The sequence below is a fragment of the Lampetra fluviatilis genome, chromosome 4 (genome assembly GCF_964198595.1).
Source record: "Lampetra fluviatilis chromosome 4, kcLamFluv1.1, whole genome shotgun sequence".
Lineage (NCBI taxonomy): Eukaryota > Metazoa > Chordata > Hyperoartia > Petromyzontiformes > Petromyzontidae > Lampetra > Lampetra fluviatilis.
The window spans coordinates 29,137,700-29,161,671 of NC_136278.1; the positions used below are offsets into that span (position 1 = coordinate 29,137,700).

At 49.1% G+C, this 23,972-nt stretch overlaps 1 protein-coding gene across 1 annotated transcript in view; it reads right to left on the reverse strand.

Annotated features, from left to right (window-relative positions):
• Positions 1–23,972, reverse strand: part of LOC144931407 (uncharacterized) — a 168,005-nt gene that overhangs the window by 133,001 nt on the left and 11,032 nt on the right. Inside the window, exons 4-8 of the mRNA XM_078855213.1 lie at positions 16,121–16,238; positions 7,608–7,731; positions 5,801–6,076; positions 2,973–3,053; positions 1,255–1,389 (exon numbers count right to left, since the gene is read on the reverse strand). Coding sequence (XP_078711339.1) covers positions 1,255–1,389; positions 2,973–3,053; positions 5,801–6,076; positions 7,608–7,731; positions 16,121–16,238 — 734 coding nt within the window. The remainder of the gene's footprint in view (positions 1–1,254; positions 1,390–2,972; positions 3,054–5,800; positions 6,077–7,607; positions 7,732–16,120; positions 16,239–23,972) is intronic.

The window sequence follows — 23,972 nt, forward strand, 5'->3', positions numbered from 1 at the left end:
TTTTGACTGGATGCTTATTCTGTCATCTCAGCATTGGCCACGATCGATCAACTGCTGTGTGGATGCCTCTCAGAAGCGACCGCCACCTCACACGATCCTGCGAGGTAACGATCCGCCTGATTTTCTGAAACTTATTTCAAGAAGCATATGTTTTTTTTTAAGGACGTATGCGAACTTCTAACCAGCCTATTGATAAAACAAAAATATCTGCTATTTGAACGAAATAAGTGAACTGGAAAGCTGGAAATAAATATATATTTAGTAAAATGCTAATATTATTTATGTCACGACCATGTACTTACCTGTGTGTGGATGTACTGTAAATAGTAGTTAACACAGTAGCAATCATGTACTACTAAAAATGTAGAGCCCCGTGTCAATTGACTCCTAGATGAAGGCCTCTCTACTCCACGTGGAACATGGGGGTTGTTTGGGTGTTCGTCACCATGATGGTCAGCGCGGAGTTGGTGAAGCGATATAGTTTATTGTTATTATACACTGAATAAAAACAGTGGTTGGTATGGATTCAATAACATGGTGAAGAACACGAACCGGAATAAACAAGAACATTGGCCAGGTTCATATATCACTCGCCACCGATGCTGGCAGTGGCTGGCAATGTGACCAAGATAACCGGGTTCATCGCGTGGTGCTGTGAACCACTGCACCTCCGCTCCCCCCACAGATATACTGAACGTGTGTATATATATCATCATCATCAGCCATGATAAATCCACTGCAGGATTATGGCTTTCCCAAGCCGTAGCCATCTCTCAAGATCCCGTCTGTCCATCTCCTCGGTAGACGCGTCTCACTCCTCGCCTTGTCCACATGCGTGTTCCAAATGCACACGGACATATATCAACGGTACGACACGACGTGCCAACATCCACTTAGCGCGGGCAAGGCGACTGCGTGAACGCGCGTTTACACGTTTGCACGCGTGCTTTGGCCGTTAGCCAAGCTGTGTGGTGGTGTCAGTCAGGCAGCGTGGGCCTTGCCACCGCAATGCGCGCACAGCCATCCGGCGTGCCAAGGTGAAAGCCGTCGGTGCGACCCGCAGAGAGCAGCCTTTGATTACGGCCCCACGGCGTGGAATTTCAGCGGCGGTTGGGAGCCTTTCTTTCGGAAACTCCACGGTAAATGTTTTTTGTTGTTGACTTTTTCTTCTGCAGGGCGAAGGGTGGGATTGTTAGGAGTGCTCATAGCTGGAGGGGGGTTGGGGGGGGGGCGGAGAGGGGGGGGGCAGCTCGCCTTGGTGCCGGGAGGGCCGGGCGGGCAGGAGCAGTTGACGGCCGTGATGACGTCCACGCCCTCGGCGGGTGTCGGCGCGACGGTTCTGTGGACTTGCGGCGTTAGAGTCGGCAGGAACTCGACTTCGGGGCCGCACTGCACGCGCGGACGGCGGGACGACGTGTCAGCCCTCACGACGTCGTTGTCGTCGGTGGTGCCGGTGGTGGTGGTGGTGGTGGCGGCGGTGGTGGTGGCAGCGGTGATGTTGGTGCTCGCCAAATTGAGGGTCGGGGGGGACTTTATGTGGAAATTATTTTTGGGTCCCTCTTCCTCTCTTTTTATGTTGAGACAAGAGGCTAGAGATTTAGCGAGATGATGATGATGATGACGATGCACGTGGAAAAAATAACGAGAAGTAATGAGATGAGCGAAGAGGGCTGTGTGCAGAGAAAGATCATTTTGCGTGTTATTTGCCTTTTACGTTTATTAGCGTCTCAGTTCGAGCTGATATTTGTTGCACCCCTATTTTTTTCCACGAATCAGGGACCCCTTGAGTCACTTTGAGTTCTAAGCTTGTTGCTTAATTTGCTTGTGCTTAAGTATCACCACTTGGTTCACCGCTCCGCCCACACCCCCCAAAATTCTACCTTAATCATTTGGGGTTTCAAATTTGAATCAAGAACACATTTTTTAGTTATTGTCATCGGTTGTTCGTGTAGAGCGGTGGTTCTTACGTGGGATGCACTGACCCCCTGGGGGTGCGAGATGCCCTTTCTGGGGGTGCGAGAAATGGCCAGATTTTTTGTCCGAAGGTAAATCATCGAAAACACAAATTAAGAACGGGCACGTAAGTACAACTACTTTGTTTCATCAAACCCCCTATGTATTTATTGACATTGTACATTTTTTTGTTACGATTGAGAACCAAAGGGGTGCAAGGCTGCAGTAAACATTAAGAAACACTGGCGTAGAGTCTCTTCCCATAGTTGATCATCAGAGCTGTCCCTAGGGTAGATGGAGAGGGGCCCCCCGCGCTTTGGGGGGGGGGGGTCCGTAATGTAACAGTGTCAGATGTGGTACTTCCCGAAGGCGTTGAGGTGGGGAGGGGGGCACCCACGGTGGGATTCGCATCCCTCTATGGACAGCCCTGGCTATCATCATAATCATCAGCATTGATAAGTCCACTGCTGCATGACAGCTGCAGCGTTTACATGAGGCGATTACACGAGGTTACAAAGCTCAAATAATCCATTCTTAAAATGCACGATTCGATGCGTGCATTATGAAAAGGAGAATTAATTTTAATAGATTATCTAATTCAGGGATCGATGTTGAATAACCAGTTCCCCACTGATAACCACCACCACAACCACCACCACCACCACCATCACAATAAGTGATGTTAAAGCAACTATCATAACCAAAATCATCGTTTCCACGAGTAACTTCATTCATGGTGAAGGTATAACCCGAGCCTAATATCATTCATGAGAGAGTTCCTCTATTGATGATGACAACGACTATGCCCCTGCCGTTATCCCATGCAGTGCGGCGAGGCGGGGGCGCGGCGTGATGGAATGCGTGTGAACGGTGAATGACTCCGGGGGAAGAAAAAGAAAATATCATCCACGACAATGGACATTGTGCGCCCCAGCGCTTTGGGAAAGCTGCGGGAAGATCAGAGGGCGAGCGCGATTAATCGCAATGGAACGGGCGAAGGTGTCCAGGGGTGTCCCGACCTGGCTTCCCGGCAGCTCGCAGCATGTCTCAGTCTCCACGAACTTGGGGTCACAGTAAATCACCATCTTCTGCAGGTCAAACTGCAGGTGGTGGAGGAAGGGGTGGGAGGTGGCAGACGGGCATACAGAAGCGATCGCACGTTTAGACAGACGGCGTAATGAGAGGTATAACAGTGTGTGTGGGGGAGGTAACGGGGGGGGGGGGGGGGGGGGGTAACGGGGGGAGGTGGAGTTTATGACAACTGCCACAGCGTTCAAATGATTACGGTATTCTCATTATCAATTAATTCTGTGCTTAGTTATGATGACTTGTGCGCTCCTAACTGTATTATTCTCATAATACAATTTTAGTCACACTCTTTGGTTCTTTCGGTAAAGTCACGTGACTTTACCGAAAGAACCAAAGAGTATGGATTCCTGCAGTCACGAAAGCTTCAAATAAAAAATTTAGTCATAATACAATAATGTACATAACAAGCACGCATGAATTATTTTATCAGGGAATATATTTTTTTGTCCAGGGTGCCCTTCCCCCCCGAAGCTTCACGTCCCATCGCAGACCCCATTCCCGGAACAGCAGATGTCTGGGGAGTTGGGTGGGTAAATATTTTCTGGAGCTCAGAACTTCATGAAAGTTACGATGCGTATCGCTATCATTTTGTATTATGCGCTGTTTCTGAGTCATATAGACGATAAATAAACAAATACATGACTAGGCTCCCTCAAATTAAACGTACAAGGTCGAATCCAGTCCAGAGCCTTCGTGTTTCAAATCAAACGCTGCTGGATAACATCACTCCAGAAGGCTGATGAACTAATTCTAGATTTGAAGCTTTCGTGACTGCAAGGATTCATATTCTTAGGTTTTTTCGGTAAAGTCACGTAGGTAAAACATTAAAATTAATAAAAGTAAAATAAAATAAAAATCACGACGTTTCGAAGACGGAAGCTTGTGTTGCCTCTGAAACGTCGTGATTTTTATTTTATTTTACTTTTATTAATTTTAATGTTTTACCTACGTGACTTTACCGAAAAAACCTAAGAATACTGATGAACTAATCCTATATTTTGTATGTGGACAGACAAATGGAAGTCATTGATGTTTCTAAATATTTTTTCTATTTTAACACTGGCATACAAAACCACCTCTGTTATCTCTCTTTCAGAGTACGGCGACGCAAGCATTACACACTCAAGCACAAACAGTACCAGCATCGGGAGAAGGCAGAAACACGATTCTCCGAGGTCAAAGGGCAATATTTCTCTGAAGGTGAGTGTACAGAGCAAGCACAAGCAGGGCTCGGATGGAATGCCATTTGGGGCAAAAAAAAAAGGCAATAAACAATTTCAGCCAGCCGTGTGGCTTACAAGGACGCTATGCTGTTACAGATGAACTGCTTAAAAGTCAAACACCCAGTCAAAAGGGTCATCACGTACTGCACCATCAGCTAAAAGCAGGCTCAATGAACTCAAATTTAACACATTCCGAGCTTTTGAGCGGACTGTTTTGGTAACTGCCAGAGAGCTGCAAAGGAAATCTGGGTCAAAGGTATCTGTAGGGTTGCTCTTTATGATGCTGCTCAAGTTCTGGGAAAGGACCCACACACAGTAGTTCCAATTACCAGGTCATTCTCTCCAACTATGGCTCCCACCCCAAATTCCTTGGGTTTGGGGCTTCAGCAGAAACGCGCGGAGGTGATCGCGTTTTGTGCCAGTTGGCTACCAAAGGCTGGATCATGGACAAAAATATTTTTGAAATGCGTCCAAAAATTCCTTTTTTATTTCATTCATACATCAAGTGACTCGCTTACCTTTTTCTCTGTTTTGAGATCCTATCATTCTTTGTACATTTTTTTTTTATCGGTGGGCTGCTGCACACTCACGCCGATCTTGTGCTTTTGTAATTTGCTGACCTGTCCATACTGGACGTCCGTAAAAAGAACAGCTTCATAGCTCATCGGATTCCTCCTCTAGTCTAAATAAAGATTCAGATTCTGATTTTTTTTAAATTACGCTTATCGGAATTACCTGCGGCAAAAACGCACCCCACCCCCCATCAGATAGACTTTTGCCGTGCCGTGTCGCACAAAAGCCACAGCGGAAACAGATAAGCAGACAGCGGGAGCGTTACGGCAACTGTGAAATTCCTGCCCGCTCTTTCTTCGCTCCGCAGTCGGGGTGCACGCTCGCTCAGCCGTGCCTCGGCGAGACGCGGCGGAGGAGACGCTCACAGTGTCGCGCGTGCGGCGAGGCCGACAGCGATCCGGTCCCTGCGTTTTACAAATTCCGCGCAATTTTTCCCATCGCCCACAAAGAGGGTGGCTCACAGGAAGGCGCAACCTTGGTGATATGCCTCTGATCTCACCTCTACTCCCCTCCAGCACACGCCCTCCACTCCATCAACAAACCCACCCTCCCATCCTTCGCTCAGTGGGACATCACTCATTCTCCTGTGCAGTCCCCTTAAGCCGGAACTCCATTCCTCTCGCCGTCCGTGCAGTCAGCTAGCAGTCCACTTCTGATTAGCGTGGCTCAGAAGCTTGTCGTGACAGGTAACTATAATTTGTTGGCCGCTTCGAAGCGGTTGTATGTACCCTCGTGTATATATGTCATACTTCTTTCACATGGTACGTAGCCAACCATGCTAATCAGAGGTGCGGGGAAGGACAACGAAACTGCTGGGAAGCAGGCGTCATGCATATACGGTTTAAACACCGCGCGGTATTAACCAGGGCGACACGCTGGGCTCGAACCGCATTCGGACGTTCTCTGTACTGCACCGCTAGGGCAGGGGGCGGGGGGGGCTGCTGGCTCGGCACGGCGCTCACCTCCACGGGCGTGCTGTCGTACAGGCGCTTGCCGATCACCGTCTTGCCCACGATGTCGATGTTCTCGCGCTCCTCGATGGACGAGGCCCCCACGAGGTGGCAGTCGACGTAGAGCGACACGGTGCGCTGCTGCACGCTCACGCCGATCTTGTGCCACGAGCGGTCGAACACGGCCGAGACGAGGGGCCCGCGGAACACGGCGCGCACCGCCGCCTTGAGCAGCCCGATGGCGTTGAACTCCAACGCCCGGTTGGCGCCGTCCAGCCGGATGGACACCTGCGGTGGGGGTACGGGGGCGGTGGAGCCGGCGGCCGGCCGCACACACTCTCACCGTGTACAAGGAAGGGCCAGGCCCATGTGCGGCCCGTCGTCAGTGCCACTGCTAGATGCGGGGGCCCCTCCGTGGGGGGTTGTTTGACCGCTGAGCTGTGTAGCTCGCGACCTGGCTATGAACAAATGATAGCTCGACGGAAGTGGCTTATCGTCGCGGGCACATTTTCTAGCAGCCAAAATACTCGAAACGCGTGATGGATTCGAAGGGGCGTAAAACCGGAGGACCGGCAGGAAAATCCACGCGACCACGCGGAGCACACGCAAAGGCACACTGAGCTATGTAGCTCTTTTTCAGAAGCGACGCGGCCACGGGTGATGATAGCTCAGCGAAAGTGGCCAATCGCGTGTAAATGTACAGCAGCCAAAAATACTCGAAATGCACGTTGATGTTGATTCTAAATGCGGGGGGAAAACCACGGAAGACCAGATTAAAAATCCACAAGACCGCGGGGGAGAACATGCAAACGCAGGGTCGGGATCGAACCCACGACCTCCTGTATAGCAGGCGAGGCACTCAGCAGCTCGCCACTGCGGCAGTGATGGCGGGGAGACTGTAGATGCGGGAGCATAGGAGCGCAGGCAAAGGAGTAATTTTGCCACACTGCTCCCTCCAGCTTCACCACAGCCCCCGGCACGCTACAACACCTGACACCCAAGCACTGTCCCTTCCCGAGCCTGCTTAGCTTCCGAGATCTGATGTTATCGGGTGCATTCCAGGTGGTTTGGTCAAAGGGGATAACGTACAAAAATGCAAGAAATACAAATGCCATTTAGTTACCCAAGAAAACCTCACTTGAGTCTCAGAATGTTATTTTTTTGGGAGGGGGGGGTTGCATTACGCCAATTGCATGCATGAGTCATTGGCTCGTGCGAGGATTACTGGAACACCTGGAGATAAATCCACCACGCAATTGAGGATGTAAACGTCAAAGACCCACACAAAATATATTTAAGAATCTATTGCAGTACTCTCATCTCCTGCCCACCTCAAAGCCCAAGCCTCCCATCTAAGAACAAAGACGATGACCCTGTTTTGTGTTTGGAGATGGCGATAAAGTGTTGCATTGCAACTGTCATCACCAGGATGTCAGCTGTGCCTGATGAAAAAAAAAAGGTGCTTTTACTTGAATAAATAAAATTTAGGAAGGTATTTCCACTTCAACCTTTTTTGGTCGTGGCTATTTTCATAGCCAGTGGTTTTAATTACACATGGGAAATTGTTGGAGCAAAATAAAATACTCCCCTTATATTTACCACGTGTAGTGCATCTGGTGAAATTATTAAACACGCAGAATCTGGGAAATGATTGTTTTTAATTTCACATGCTGCATTATTTGGTGAGCTATTTTGAATCAACTTCGTTGCATATTTGCCATGTGCTCCGTGGGCGAATTATTCCGTACACATTCAAAACGCCGCGCACGTGCGTGTGTGTGAAACAAAAAGCCAAGCAGATGCAACTTGTGCTACGCACCTGTGGAATACCATACTTGTCTATGACTTGCCAGATGTACCAGTCATCTGTTTTTGAAGTTTTTCTGAATCTGAATGTCGTTAGGAACGTGTACTCATCCGGGAGACCTTGTGGAAAGACATGCCTGGGAATGAAATGCACAGACAAAAAAAAAGAGGCAATGTAATTGAAAATGCATGCCAAGACCAATGAACCCAAAGATACCAGGTCACAGAAGAAACGCTTTAATGCCGCCCATAGATAACTAATATTTATGCCTGACAGCCTGCCACGGAATTGCCACAGCCATGCTGGATGGCTAAGGAAACTTCACAATTTATCGGAAGAAGTTACGTAATCTCGGACGTGACAGCGCAGTGCTTTGTAACTGTTGGCTGCGCACACGAATCAAAGTGAAATTTTCACTCGGTCACTTTTGGAAGCTCAATGACATCGAGATTCGTATTCACTGCAGTCAACTTCAATTTTCATTCTGGGCGAGAGCTACACACAAAAGAGGTGGACTGGGGGGGGGGAATCAGATTTACAGTGAGCGAGAAGGCATCTGGCGTGCATCCCAGCGAAGGCCTGAATCACTGGGGTTTTGTTTGCAGACACGACTTGAGAAACTAAAACGTGGGAGTTTTCGGTTGAGAAATCTGACGCAGACTGTAGACTTCCTGAACGGGGTTTTTTCGTGAACAAAAAGATTCCAGCGACTGTTTCTGCCACGCTGCTGCCGCTGCTGCTGCACACCGATTCAGCCGGTACAGTTGGGGGGGGTGGGGGGGCTATGGCCGTGGTGTGATGGTTAACACGCTGACCGCCTTGCAATTCAGATTTCGCGGGTTTTATTTGATCTCGCTGCGAGACGATTGAAACAATAGGGGCAGGTTTCTTAAATCCACCCACCCCCATCGCCCCCAACCACCCAACCACCTGTCCAACCAGCGGTGTAAATGGGCGCACCACAGTGAGTCGATCGGCAGGCGGCGTGTGGTCGTGAATACTGTGGGTGACTCCCGCTCTCGATTGAAAACTAATTTCTTTTTTAGTGCTTTTTGTGTTTAATTTCTCGTCCTGTCCCCGCACCATCGATCAGCATGGTTGGCTACGTACGTTGCGAAAGAAGTTCAAGATGCATATGTTAAGACGAACTTCGGCGCACTTGTCTTGAGATGGTTTCTTTATTTAAGGAGCCACGTGCTCACACCTGGACAGGTGGAGACCCCCACTGCAACAGCCCCGAGTCTCCCGCGCATCTTCCTTTTATACGATCCGAGGCCACGCCCCCATTCCCGAACCTTCTCGTTGGTTCTAGACCGCTCGCTCTACCAGCTGACTCCAGCGTCCTCTTCCAAAGCCACCAGTCCATTCCTATAACAGGCTGACTCCCCTGTCATTACCTCCCGTGGCCACTAGTCCATTCGTACTGCAGGCTGACTCCCATGTCATTACCTCCCGTGGCCACTAGTCCAATCACACTACAGGCTGACTCCTCTGTCATTACCTCCCGTGGCCACTAGTCCACTCACACCGTAGGTTGACTCGACTGTCCTTACACATACATACACTCCTTTCGCTGCGGCATGAGCAAGCAATTGCAGGGTGGACAAGGGGAGAGTAAATTGAAGATGCGGAGAGGCTTGCGTCCCAGTCAATCGTGCGCACACAATTCAACCTTGCGAAAGACCCAACGCAAAATGTCCCTCTGGGTTTGATCTTCCACGAAGCTCATGGTCCACCATAAACCGCTTCCACAAATGGATATGAAAAAAAACCTCTCCTGTAATGCCCGATCGACAAACACGACACGAGACATCCCGCCAATGCTCCTGACGCGGTTGTCTGGCTTGACAGCCTGAATGTGAAATTGTAGTCGTTGCGCTCCATCTACACCAGCCGTACGAAAGAAGATGAACATTGGTGCGGCTCTTCGACGGACAGCCTCATCCTCACCGCACAGCAGGACTCCTCACGGCAAATCCACAGGAGTCGTTAAGCCTTCGGTTCTGTGAACGCGAAACATCTCTTGACGCGCTTCGGAAGGGAGGACAAGTGTGCTACCATTCTCGCACATCGCACCCGAAATTGTACACACGCAGAGACTGCGCGTGACAGTGCAATTGTAGCCTGTGGGCGGTTGTGAGTAGTTGTGCAGCGGTTAGCGCTGCGCTGCGCTACGAACCCGGAGACCCGAGTTCAATTTTCGCTCACGGCCAACAACGGTGACGATTATTTGAACTCGTTCTGGGCCTCCCCTCGGTCGACTCAGCCTCAATTGAGTACCCGGTGCGGCATGTAAATATCGCCACCAGGGAGACAAAGGCGGCCGGGCTTGGTGCTGGCCATCCACCCCCTCGTCTGCTGTGCCGGCCTTCACAGGTGCCCGCTAACAGCACTTGCCCCAACAGCCTGTTAAGGCTAGACGGTGGGGGTCTTTGTCTTTGTATTCTACATTGGTGTGTGTGTGTTATGCATTACATTTCGGGGGAGGGGCATTGGAGGACTGCTCTGTGAACCCGGTGAGTTCGATTTCTGGCTCTGGCTGCAAATAATATTATTATTAAATAACATACGAAGTAGTCCTCGTTTAGTCCTAAACTAATCCCACACTCCCCGTCCTCCCCCCTCCTCCTCCCCCCTCCTCTTCACCAATACACACTGACCAGCACTGGGAAATACGGTCAAACGACTACCATGACCGGACACTGCATGGGGAGGGCTTCATCCAGCAGTGGATTGACGAAGAGGGCTGTAAGTTGTTTTCTATTATTATAATATTACACATTGCACGTTGTGGATGCATATGTTTCGCTCAACTCATCAGCGGGCACTCTTTAAAGTCGCACTGCGTTTATGACTCACAGTCCCCTGCATCGTGACTATTCACTTGGAAAAATAAATAAATGCTTCAAAGTTTGGTGATTCACGGTCCATTCCTCTCTTGATTACACAGTTGCAGTGCGGCAAATCCATTTTTCAGACCTGTTACTTCCGTTGACAACGTAGCATTGTTTTCATTCTTATTGGATTTACCTGCACCGAATCAAAAATAATACATTGTGAATGGCTCTCTTTTTCGTCGGGTTATGCCTGAAGACCGTTGTTCACTCGAGGAGCAATGTGTCTGCCACCACAAACATTTTTTTCATTACCCAGGAGGCGTGCGAGTGGAACATTTGACTCTGAGAACTGGCAGCCTTCTTCACAGTCTACCTAGCACTCTGTAAAGGTCCCCCACGCCTTCCTCCCACAACACCACCACCACCACCACCAACGCCCCTGCCCCCCTGTGCAGATGCTTCAAACCACCCCCACAAAGAGTGCTACGGTGATGTAATGTCTGCTGTTCTCAGTCTGGCACGTTCACAGCAAGCTCCCAAGATGCACGGACTGACCAGGGGGGGGTGAGGGGGAAACGTCAACGCCCTTGAACAGATGGGAAATTTGAGGGTTTCTGCGATGGAGGGGGTTTTTTTTATTGCACAATACTGTACGAGATCAGATTTCATGTTTTGGCCATTATCGCGATATCAATCTCCCATAACTCTGTAATTGTATTTTCACATTGTGATCGCAATTGTCTGTGCACTGCTTTACTCGCAGCAGAAGTGAGACTGCTTAAAAGTTCACCAAGTTCAGTTGACTCAACTGTGATTCGACTAATGATTGCAACCTTACAATGCATAATGCCTCTAACGCGCATGCTACAATTTACACGGGAAATCATTGCAAGAGCTGTGACAACTCCTCACAGTTACTCCAGAGACAATTTTGCGAAGCGAAGATTCAATGGATCATCGGTATTTATTTCGAACTTTACCTATTGAGTTTACGATTTCATACATATGTAATGCGGGCGTAAGCGACCTTCCGGAGGTGACGTCACGGGGGGTGGAGTCATGTGACGTGGGGGTAAGGTTCGGGGCTTTAAGCGGGTAAACCGGAAGGGGAAGGTAGTCGGGGTGTGAGCGGAAAAGAGTGAGGCCACGCGGGCAAGTGTAGAGAGGGGGGGGCGCCGACGGCGATCGGGAGCCAACCCCGAAGATAAGAGGAAGCTGCGGAGTGGTGTGCAGCTGGGGAGGAGACAGCCAGGAGGGCTGCGTGTTAGAGGCAGCGGTTTGGCTGCCAGGAGGAGCTGCGGAGAGAGAGAGAGAGGGGGCTGCTTGTTAGAGGCAGCGGTGTGGCTGCCAGGAGGAGCTGCGGAGAGAGAGAGAGAGAGAGCAAGAAGCTGTGAGAGCTGCGGAGGGAGAAGAGCAGCAGAGAGTATAGCCAAGGGGGGCTGTGTGAGAGAAACAGCAGCGGAGCTGCTGTTGTGGATCGGGCCGACATTGGAGTCAGCACCGTGGAGAAGCTACAGAGTAAAGACAGCCGTGTGGGTGTACAGCACGAACCGAATAATAAAGGACACTGAGCCAGACATCGTGGTCCAGTCGTTTATTACACTGGTGTCGGAAGTGCAACGGCATGTCGAAACAAGTGAGGAAGAAAGTTAATCCGGCGCCTGCATCGGCTTCTTCGTCCGACGACGACGAACTCCCTCCAACCACGGATCCTGTTGGGGTGGTGGAGGAGAGCCAGGCTGAGGCGACCACGGGAACGGGAGTGGAGGATGTTGGCGCGGTGGCGGGTCCGTCGACATCATCAGACGCGGATCAACGATGGCAAGCGATGGCGGTACAACTGGAGGCACTTAAGGACGTCCTGGCGCATCTATGCCATCTCGTCGCGCCAGGGACGATGGATGATGCAAGTGGTGCTCCGCGGGCCGCCACGTTGCCTGTCCTGCCGCCGCCATTGCCCACGCGGCAAGAGGCCGCCATTTTGCGCGCTCCGTGGCGCCAAACCGCCATCTTGGCCACGCCGCGGGCCGACGCCATTTTGAATTTGCCATCACAACCACCACCATTGGAAGACGGCGGGAAGAGGAGTCGGAGTCGCCACCTTACAACGGTTAAAGAATTTTCCGTCGGTGGGGACTGGAGCGCGTTCGCCTGCCGCTTCTTGGCGGCGGTACGCACAGCAAGATGGACCGATGCGGAGGCTTTGGAGGTGTTGCCGACTCTCCTGGACGACGAATCTGTCCGATTCTTCCGTTCCATAGCGACCGATAAGAAGGCAACTTTATGTGGTGTTTTTCAAGAAATGGCCGATGCTTATGAGCCACCAGATGATGCGCATCGGCGATTCGCTCAACGACAACGAGCACCAGAGGAGTCGCCCGTGGCGTTCAGGGGTGCGGTGCTGGAGCTGGCCATGGCAGCTTATCCTGAGACGCCACAGGACCTGCTTGAGCCTCTCATATTAGGGAAAATGTTGGAGCTGTCTCGGGATCTAGGGATCCCCATGCCTGTGTGTGGGCATGAGAAGCTAACTTCCCGGATGGCTGCTAAGTGTCTCGATGCGCAATTCAACCTCCGTCGCTGGAAACAAGTGACGGCGTGGACGGGGGGGCCCGTCAAAGATGGGGATGCGCTGGGATGGAACCCTGCGCAGGCCGTCTATGTTCCGGATGACCGGGGCCCTCAACAACTGACGGCCGCCTCCGCTCCATGGACGGGACGCGGCGGGCCGAGACCGCGCGCGGTGCTACCAGAACGGGGCCGTCAGGAGGCGAGGCCTGCGCTTCGGCGCAACGAGGCCGAATGTTTCCGCTGCGGGCGTAGGGGCCACTACGCCAGAGACTGCTGGGCCCGCTTCCCGGCTCCGCCGCAGCAGGAGGCCTCGGCACCGGTCAAGTCGGCTAAAGATCCTCCGAAACAGGCCGGCCGTGACATTGCGGGGGACGAGGGGCCCTGCTCGGAGGACGCCTGCCAGGTCTGCGGGACCTTCGAGCCCTGCAGCCCTTCCGACCCAGCTGCGGGCACGGTCACAGGACAAGCCCAAGACTAACTCTTTAGAGACACGGGACGGCGGTGGACTTCCAGCTGCGACAGGGGGATTACCCCCTGTCGTTCCTCGACTTTCATCGCGTTCCCGTTCTGCGAGTGGGCCGCCGACCGTCCGGGACGGGCCGGCGACCCGCACACGTTCCAAATCGCTTACGTTTCGTTGATTGTTGCTGTCTTGTTATTTTTTTCTTACAGTTGTATTTATTGCATGCTTTTGTACGATCGTTGATGTTGATTGCGTTGTTGTTGTTCTTGCTGTTACATTATATGCTTAGTGTCCTTTAGGGGGGGAAGCTCGGTTCGCCGCATTACGATTTGCTATTGGTCAGCCGAGGTCGGCTGGGATTTTTCTACGGGGGAGGGTGGTGTAATGCGGGCGTAAGCGACCTTCCGGAGGTGACGTCACGGGGGGTGGAGTCATGTGACGTGGGGGTAAGGTTCGGGGCTTTAAGCGGGTAAACCGGAAGGGGAAGGTAGTCGGGGTGTGAGCGGAAAAGAGTGAGGCCACGCGGGCAAGTGTAGAGAGGGGGGGGCGCCGACGGCGATCGGGAGCCAACCCCGAAGATAAGAGGAAGCTGCGGAGTGGTATGCAGCTGGGGAGGAGACAGCCAGGAGGGCTGCGTGTTAGAGGCAGCGGTGTGGCTGCCAGGAGGAGCTGCGGAGAGAGAGAGAGAGGGGGCTGCTTGTTAGAGGCAGCGGTGTGGCTGCCAGGAGGAGCTGCGGAGAGAGAGAGAGAGAGAGCAAGAAGCTGTGAGAGCTGCGGAGGGAGAAGAGCAGCAGAGAGTATAGCCAAGGGGGGCTGTGTGAGAGAAACAGCAGCGGAGCTGCTGTTGTGGATCGGGCCGACATTGGAGTCAGCACCGTGGAGAAGCTACAGAGTAAAGACAGCCGTGTGGGTGTACAGCACGAACCGAATAATAAAGGACACTGAGCCAGACATCGTGGTCCAGTCGTTTATTACGCATATATTACTTAGGAAATAAAAATATGATCACAAAATGGACTTAGTTTGGAACACGGATGACACTTTTATCACGGACCTATATCGCACTATATAGAGGGTGGTGCAATATCCGGGACACAGGGCTATTTCATTTATTTTAATGCTGGCATTAACAAGTTTTTATAGTTTAATATTTAAGTTTATATTTTATCCATTACCATTATTAATATGTATGCTTCTTCTTCCTTTTTCAGATGATATTTAAATATGGAATAAAAAATTGCAAGACGACCAATTTCAGTTCGATTTTTTTATGTGGTTTGAAGAAGACAGCTGTAATCTTAAGAACAAAGTCTCACATTTTTTTAAACACAGAATTCACGCATGCTTAATGTTATTGGAATCCAGTTTGAACATTTGTCAAATTAAAGGAAATCACCGTACGTGATTTACTAAAATAAATAGAATCACCCTATGTGTCCTGACTTTTTTTTGTGGGCCAGCGAGTACATCTCATAGTTGCCGCTGTATTGGCGGAAAATCTCTGCGAAGTTGATTGTGCGAACGATGTCAGATTCACGGTGAAGCACGACGCGCCGTCCGAATGCAGAACGCTTCAGGTACGACACGGCAGAGACACTTTAACCTTCCCTTGGTGAACCACAAACCTGACATTTTTCATTCGTGGTGAACCGTGAACCCGTGTCGTCATACAAAACATGAACTCATCGAAGGCCCGACGCAGGATAGAGATAGCGCTGGCTTTATCCTGCTTAGAATAAAATGGGCTGCGCTTAGCAGTGATCGAAACGGAGGGTGGAAAAAGAATCGCCCCTAATTGTGCACGGGTGATGAACCGCTATCTGTGTCGTCACGTAGCCCTGCCACTCTCCCCATTATTCGCTAAACCCACAGGAGGTACATACGCTTTAAATCAAGAGAGAGACTCCCGATGCCATCAAATGGATTACCAAAGTCAACGCACAGTTCTAATGTTTTGTCAGTTACTCTTGAAATGCCATACGAAAGAAAGAGAGAAGAGATATATGAAACTTCAGCGGAGGCGTAACTTCCCCCCCCCCTCCTCCTCCCTGCGTGCTCTATACCCACCGCCAACACATATATGCGTGTATGTTGAACTTCATATTATTGGGTCTTTCGGTGAAGTCACGTAGATAGCTTCAAAAAAAATAACAAAAAAATAACAAAAAACAATGACGTTGCGATCGAAACACAGGCGTTGCGATTGAAACGTCGATTGAAACGTCGTAGTTTTTTGTTATTTTTTTGTCATTTTCTTTGAACCTATCTACGTGACTTTACCAAAAGACCCAACAATATGAATTCCTGCAGTCACGAAAGCTTTAAGTCAAGATTTATGTTGAACTTCTTTCGCACTGTACGAAGCCAACCATGCTAATCGGAGGTGTGGGGGAAGGACAGCAAACTAAATACAACAGTCAGTTCTCAAGAAATTAGTTTAACAATCCAGAAAAGTGCATAGCTTCCCAGTGGCTTCCTCACATCGGAAGGAAGAGCGTTCCAGACGGCCAGCAAAAGCGCATCCGAAAGCGCGCGGCGATGCGGTGACCACCGTCTTTGTCTGACGGTTTAGGCCCAAAACCGCCGGCATCGCCGCCGCTACGAGGATAACCGCGAGCGCTCAGGAGGAAAAGAAAGAAGTGCGGGCGGCTTACTCGGTAAGCTGGACGAGCGGCACACTCCCAAGGCGCAGCGACGTGTGTCCCTTCGGGCCCCGAGTTTCCTTGAGGGCCGATTGGTCCAGCAGCTCAAACCGCTCCATGAGGTCAAAGCCTGCGTCACAGACAACGACGTCACCACCACCGCCGCCGCCACCACCACCACGGATGACCACAACGCACAACGACACTGCCTCCTTTGTTCGGGTTAAACTATTTTTTGTTTATCAGGTAAGGCACACCGAGCTATGTAGCTCGTTTTCAGAAGCGACGTGGCCACGGGTGATGATAGCTCAGCGAAAGTGGCCGATCGCGTGTAAATGTATAGCAGCCAAATACTCGAAATGCACGTTGATGTTGATTCTAAATGCGGGGGGGGGGGGGGATATGGAAGACCCGAATAAAAATCCACACGAACCGCGGGGAGAACATGCAAACGCAGGGTCGGGATCGAACCCACGACCTCCTGTATACCAGGGGAGGTAGTTAACATCTCTCCATCGTGGCACCCCACAAGGGATGCTGTCGTGGTGTAATGGTTGGCACACTGGATTTGATCTGCTGGCGTGACAGTTGAAACAACGGTTACGTTTCATTAATCACCGTGCCCTTGTCCACCCGACAGTACCCATGGGAACTGCACAATCGATCTGCAGGTCAAATGTGGTGGGGTAAAGTGTGGGTACTCCCTCCTCTTCCAAAATTGGTTGGCCAGCAGCCAGGGGAGGGCAGGTCAAATACGCTCCAGAGGGCTTCTCTTGAGCTCCATCTAGTGGAGGCCTTTCTACCGGCAAGTGGCATGAGCAAGACATTTTAGGACCGCACCTTTAAGCTTTACTCAACATCCCCACGTGAAATGAAATTAAATGCCCCGATGCGGGGTCACGGTTGAACTCAACAATGAATTGTTATCATTTGTCACGTCTCATTTGCATGTTTACTCCGTTTTCTCAATCGCAGCATTAAGCGCAGCATCCGCCCGAAATTGGGCACACGTGGCGTACAATCAGTCCTATTAGACGCGTCGTCTTTAGCGCAGGAATTGACGTCACAGGCCTATTTGTTATGCTTCACGAGCGAGTCGGAGAGCATTGTTCTTGGGATAAATGATCATAAAATCCCTACTTAGAAAGTATTCTAATATTGCCGTAAAATAACATGACAATTTGCTAAAGTCGATTTCAAGGAAACGGAATTACAAGAACAATCGAGGATGTGTTACACACTGCGACAGCCCAGATTATGCTTCTGTTAAATGTTATGGTCGTCGGATTCTGTGGCTATAATTTAGTTGCCTTGAAACTGACTCGTATTTTTTTATAGCCTTCAAGGCAAATACTCGAAAGCATTCATCAATATGCCAAATTCCCAACACAGAGATTACACTTTCAACGTGCACCACCAAATTGGTACCGCGTAAAATTTCAAAGCATTCAAACGTGTGAAAACACAAGCCTGTCTCAAGTTATAATGGTTATTGTCACAGAGAAATGAAGCATCTCACACTTTGTAAGAACCCATTCATTGTGCTTGAAGTTGGAACTTTGTAAGATACACTGGTGTGCGTGATCTCTCCTCGCATGTGGAGGTTGCCAACTATTACGTGTCTCTATTAGGGCAAGGGGCCAACACAAAAATAACAGCAAATGACATATTTGCCATTCTCTTCTCGTTGTCGTAGGCAGAGTGCCATAAATCTTGCAGCCGAAGCAATTCCAACTAGTAGTCCATTCAAACAAAAAAAGACCAGGACCTGAAACGCTTGGTCAATGTCCAACATTCATTCTAGATTTGAAGCTTTCGTGACTGCAAGGATTCATACTCTTAGGTTTTGTCGGTAAAGTCACGTAGGTAAAAATAAATAATAAAAATAATAGAAATAATAATAAAAATAATAAATCACGACGTTTTGGAGGCAACACATGAGGCAACACAAGGAGACTTGTGTTGCCTCCGAAACGTCGTGATTTATCATTTTTATTTTTTATTTCTATTATTATTGATATTATTTTTATTAAGTATTTTTACCTACGTGACTTTACCGAAACAACCTAAGAGTATGAAGTCCAACATTAAATTTACCCTCAATACTCCTAAATAAAGCATGCATTCATGCCATACACACGACCCAACAAGAAAAAAACATAACCTAACAGTTTGCGGTCATTTCGATAGCTTTTCTGTGCGCGTTTTCAGGTTGTTCTGCGGGAGTATTTCAGCACACGATGTGCTCCTGCGATTCGCTCCCCGCCTGCCCGGGAACTTGTCCAGAAACCGAAGGGAAAGTTTTCGACAGGAGGAGTGCGTAACGCACGAGCCTCAAACACACTTCCGAGAGCTAGCCGGTGCAGTCGTGTAAACCCACGGAGTGATAAGTGACGTTTGGTGCTAATGTTGGATGGAATGGCATTTGCATCTGTGTTCAAGTTGATGGCTCATTTTGGTGGAGAGCAGGCCTGCTCTCGACTTGCTCCGAGATGTCTAATTTCGGAGGCATTCCGTATGTCTTTTTTTTCCCCCTGACGCCTGCGGATTGCGATCCGACTCAAAAATAAAATGGGAGGCGCTCAGCGCCACAGGCATTACAGTTTGAGTATCGTATTGAGGCAAAAATAACCGGGGGGGGAGGGGGTGGGGGGCTTTAAATTTACTTTCTGGTGTCTTGTCGAAGTGCGCTTCACTCAGCACCTCGTGGTGGCAGCCTTTCGTATCCTCCAATTCCAAGAACCATTCCCCCTTCTTTTCCCCCCAACCCCGCCTCAAAGGACAAATGTGGATCAATGACATTTGCCCTACTGCCCAGTTTCATTCACACTGACATTGGTCCGGTCTGTATTTACAAACATTTGACCACAGACACTCGGGGTGAAATTGTCTGTTGGGTTTTGATCCCCCAACACTGGATAATATCACCCGTTGGTTTGTTCTCAACCCCCATTCCTCTGCTCAGACTGACGGGTGACCGGACACTGAGGGGTTGGGATCGCTCAACGTATTGTGGCTGGCCATTGAACAAGGACGGTCGCCGCATCGCGCGCTTTCAGATGCGCTTCTGAGGCCGTCTGGAACGCTCTTCCGTCCGATATTAGGAAGCCACTGGGGCTATGCACTTTTATACCTAGATTTAAAACGAGTTTCTTCGGAACTTATTTTCGTGTTAAATGTGTCGTCCTTCCCCTCACACCTCCAATTAGCACGGTTGGCTACGTACGGTGCGAAAGACGTTCAACACACAAACATTAATGATGTTGACCGTCCAATCTGGAGCTCTGCACGACCGCATCGAGAGAGAAAGAAAGTAATGAGATAAAGTGATGGGAGATAAAGTGATGAGACAAAGTTACTTGCTATTATGATAATTGTCACATATTAAAGAGCTTATTGATGTATATATTTCAGGTTATCAATTTTTTTTATAGGCCGATATCATTATCCATGAAAGGTGCTATTCACAACCAACTCCCTCGCGAAGAACGAGGGGATACTGCACTGCACTCCACTTCACGCGATCCCCGTGACACCTGCTTCATGCTTGGTGGTCACCCATCTCAGGCACGATCCAAGCTCACCCTTGCTTAACTTTCGAGGTCTGATAGGATCAACTGCATTCTGGGCGAATTTGTCATAGGCACGGCGCACACACACACACATATATATAGCGTTATTATCGGCACTGAGTGGGACACGGCTGGTTTGCAGTGCTAGGCTGGTGAGCGTGAACTTCTTTGAAGCTCTGTGGTTACGTGCAGAAAAATCCGTAATGGCACACGCTTTTTGCCTCTTTCTGTTCAAATCATGCCATGAATGCATAAGAGTGGCAGCGTGCTTTAGCATGATAATTGGATATATTAGGTAAAAGAAAAATCCGTTTTAGTTTTGTAGCAATAAAATGTAATTAGATTATAAAAAAAAACATGTGTGCATTGCATAAATAATATATTTAAAACTCAAGTTTTCAAGTGAGATTCATGAATTCAGAACCAAACGGGCAGTTTAAGGCTTTCCAAAGCACGAATCTCTGCAGGCTACACAGCCCGTAGAAGTCGTGCGTAGACGCGATTACGGCAGTCGATGTGTTTGGGCATTTCGGCACTCGTTGCGTTTCAAGACACCTCCGCTCGAACGCAAATGTGGCTCAAATTATCGTCGCTTCATCCCCTTGACTGAGCCCGCCCCCTTCAAATTGGCTACCGAGCGGCGAGACACGAGGGTCAGGAAAGGTCGAATCAAAGCGAGCGAGCGCGCGGCCATTTAGGCCGGCGAAGCCACGGTCCGTTTTACCAGAGTTTAAACATTTGGGGGCTTTTCATGAAAAATGGTCAGCCGCTTCATATTTGTGGGTGCTTGCCTTTCGTAACAAAAAAAAAAACGAATGCGGCACTCGATATTCCAATTAAAGAAGTGGGAAAGTGTTGTGTGTGTTTTTGTTTCCCCCTTTCCGATGTGGTTTTGGTCGGTCACAAGCAACAAGTGGCAGTGTAAGAATCGGTCACCGAAATTCACTGTGCGCTGTCGGGCAGCGGTCACGTAAATAAAATACATAAAGACGACAGTCTGCGTTCTGTATCTGCACAACACTTACAAAATGTTGATCGGCGTATCAGCACATTGGCCCCTTCGACTTATGCCAACCAGCAGAATATTTCTGAAACAAGCCAAACTCTTGAAATGGTTTTGACATGCTTGGGCCTCATCAGCAGTCATACGGCTTCATTTAAGGTCACTCACGCAAAGAGGTTTCCTTAATTTTAAAGTGGAGCAAACTAAAGCGTTTTCACCAGACCGCTGCTTCCATAACTGCAACTGAAATGAACTCCCCTTTGTTTAATTCCGTATATGAACGTATCGGCGATTGATCGGTGCACGGTGAAAAAAAAAAATCTCAATAATTTAATATTTTCCCGCGATTCGCAACCCCGGTCAGAACATTTTGCGAGGTGCGTCAAAATCAGTTCCCGTGGTGTCGAAGCAGTCGGAAGACGAGTGTTCCATGAGCGGCTGAAAATGAAGTTTCACAGTCTGTTGCCGTATAGCTGCACCCAGCCTGATGACGATTGGCCGGCTCCGTGTTCCAAAGGCGAAGATTGGACTCCTCGTGCCCTCGACCTGGTCGGACGGTTCTTCGATTCAGCGGGAGCCAAATCAACGGTCAATGTTGACCTCTGAATCGCGTCAAACTTGGCGGCAGGGTCAAGTAAGACTGCTAAACAGATTTGCTGATTCAAGTTTAGATGTTTATGAGGATCGAGTGTGTTATGCTGCACCGGTGCACCGCCGTCGATACGCCGGTAATTCCCGAATCAACTCACGATCGATGCCATATTCCAACTTCGCCAAGCATAGGTTGACGAGCATCACTGCTTGTGTTCATGCCAAGAATATTTTTTGGGGTATTAAAACAGGTAATAATAAAATAAAATAAAACGTAGTAAAATACAATTATCACGACGTTTCGGCCACAACGCAAGCAGCCATCCTCAGGTGAAGAGCAGGTCTGTCGGAAAGACAGCGTTTGAATGAACACCACCAAGCTTGGCAGCGTATATTTTCACGAAACGCCGTGAGAATTGTATTTTATTATGTTTTATTTTATTTATTTTATTATTTCCCTTCTACGTGACTTTACCGAAAGAACCAAGAAGATGAATCCCTGCAGTCACGAAAGCTTTAAATCGAAAGGTAACTTCATTTGACGGGATGTTTAATGCACATCCCAGCAAATGTGCATACACGTTGCGTGGACGGGAGAGACAGAGAGGCGATATAACTGCCGACTGGCGTGCTCACAAATCAAGGAGCGCTCTGCAATTACAAACAGTCTGCAAATTGACGGAGGTGTTGATGGTAAATATGGAGGACGACTGCAATCTGCGAGAAATGCGTAGATTATCCCATGCGCTGATTGATGCCTCGTGAATGTGATGGTGGGGGGGGATCCATATCTTTGCCTGGCTAATTGTACATTTCTAGGGGAAGATGCGTATCTCTCCCCCGGCAATTGTCAACATTGCATACTTGTCCGCCAACCAAGACAAACAGAAACGCTATACTATATACATCAGGGGCACTCAGCAATTTTAAGCACAACTGAAATATTGTGTATATTCACGTAACATTCGGCTTCTTAATTGTTTGCCCTTGTTGCCTTGTTTGATTCTAATTCTAGCATTGGTGTCGCGCCACATGGCAATGAATCCACTCAGATCTGTCGGAGATCATTGCACACCGGTGTTAAAAAAAAACGTCTTGGGAAACAGACAAAGACAAAGATCTCCCGTCTAGCCTTAACAGCGATGTTAGCGAGTAGCACCTGTGAAGGCCAGCACGGCACACAGGGGGTGGGTGACCAGCAACCACGCGCGGCCACCTTTGTCTCCCCAGTGACGATGTTTACACATCAAACAAGGTCCTCATTTGAAGCTGAGTCGACCTGCCCAGGACCGATTCAAACACTCGTCACTGGTGTTGGCCGTGAGCCGGGAATCGAACTCGGCTCATCGGGTTCGTAGCGCAACGCGCTAACTGTTGCACTGCCGCTCCCCACGTGAATTTTAATCCACCTTTTGGTGTCGTGTCATGAGACACTAAATCCGCTCAGAACTATCGGAGGTCATTGAACACCTGTGTTAGAGAATTGCCTAGGGAAACAGAATTCACAAAACCACTGACATTCTTGCCATGGTGGCGAGATATTAACTACCTCGCCTTGTTTCCAGGAGGACATGGGTTCGATCCCGTCGCCAGAGGCCTTTATATTTGAAGTGTGCATGTTCTCCCCGTGGTCGCGTGGATTTTTCTCCGGGTCCACCGGTTTTTCCCTTCACATTTAGAATCAACATCACGTGCTTCAGAGTATTTGGCCGCTATACATTTCCACACGATCAGCCACTTCGTTGAGCCATCATTTGTGATAGCGAGGTCGCTTCTGAAAACTAGCTATTTTGCTCAATGTGCCTGACCTGGTGAAATAAAACATGGTTTATAGTTTAATTGACCTCTTTGAACCCATAGTTGAGGGGGCACACTCTCTCGCGTGTCCTCCTGCACGGTCGGCGCCTGCCAGTCAAAATTATAGTTTCATTCCGAGGGCTGAAAACTCTACCAACTTAATTTGAAAAACCCAATTTTATATGATGATTTAAAAAATATATGCATGCAGTCATTGACACCACCAACGGAGGGGAAAATGAAATGAAATGAAAAACTAAAAAAATGAAATGAAATGCCTTCATCAGGGAATGATACCTCAATCATTCTTATAATATTTAAAAAAGGGGTAACTACTGACCTGAAGAATTACACGCCTATTAGTCTCCTGCCGAGTGTATATAAATTGTTTCACGAAGATGATGGCGTACAGATTCATGGCACGTTTCAAGGCTAACCAACCGTGTGGACAATCCGGCAAGGCCTTGCTACTATTGGCCACATGCATATCATCACAGGGCATCTTCTGGGAAAGACTAATTCATATCTCTTGCGATTATAACAACAACACAAAACTCAGCACTTTCGGCAATAACAATTAATACCAAAAAAGTGTCTAAGTCATGACATTTCATGCAGTGAAGAAGGATCATTACCTAAAACGCTGCTTGCGTTGAATTTCTTTCCGCACCGTACGTAGTCAACCGCATTCATCGGAGGTGCGTTGAGGGTATTTGGCTGCCATAAATTTACGCGCGACAAGCCACTTTGTTGCGCTCTCGTTTGTGGCCAGGTCGCTTCTGAAAATGAAGCTCAATAGCTCGCTGGGTTATTACCTGGTAAAATAAAAAATCTTTGTAGTTTTTCAAAAAAAGATTTCGAGAGGTCATCCATCGTGGAGATGGAGGAAGCTAAGCAGGGT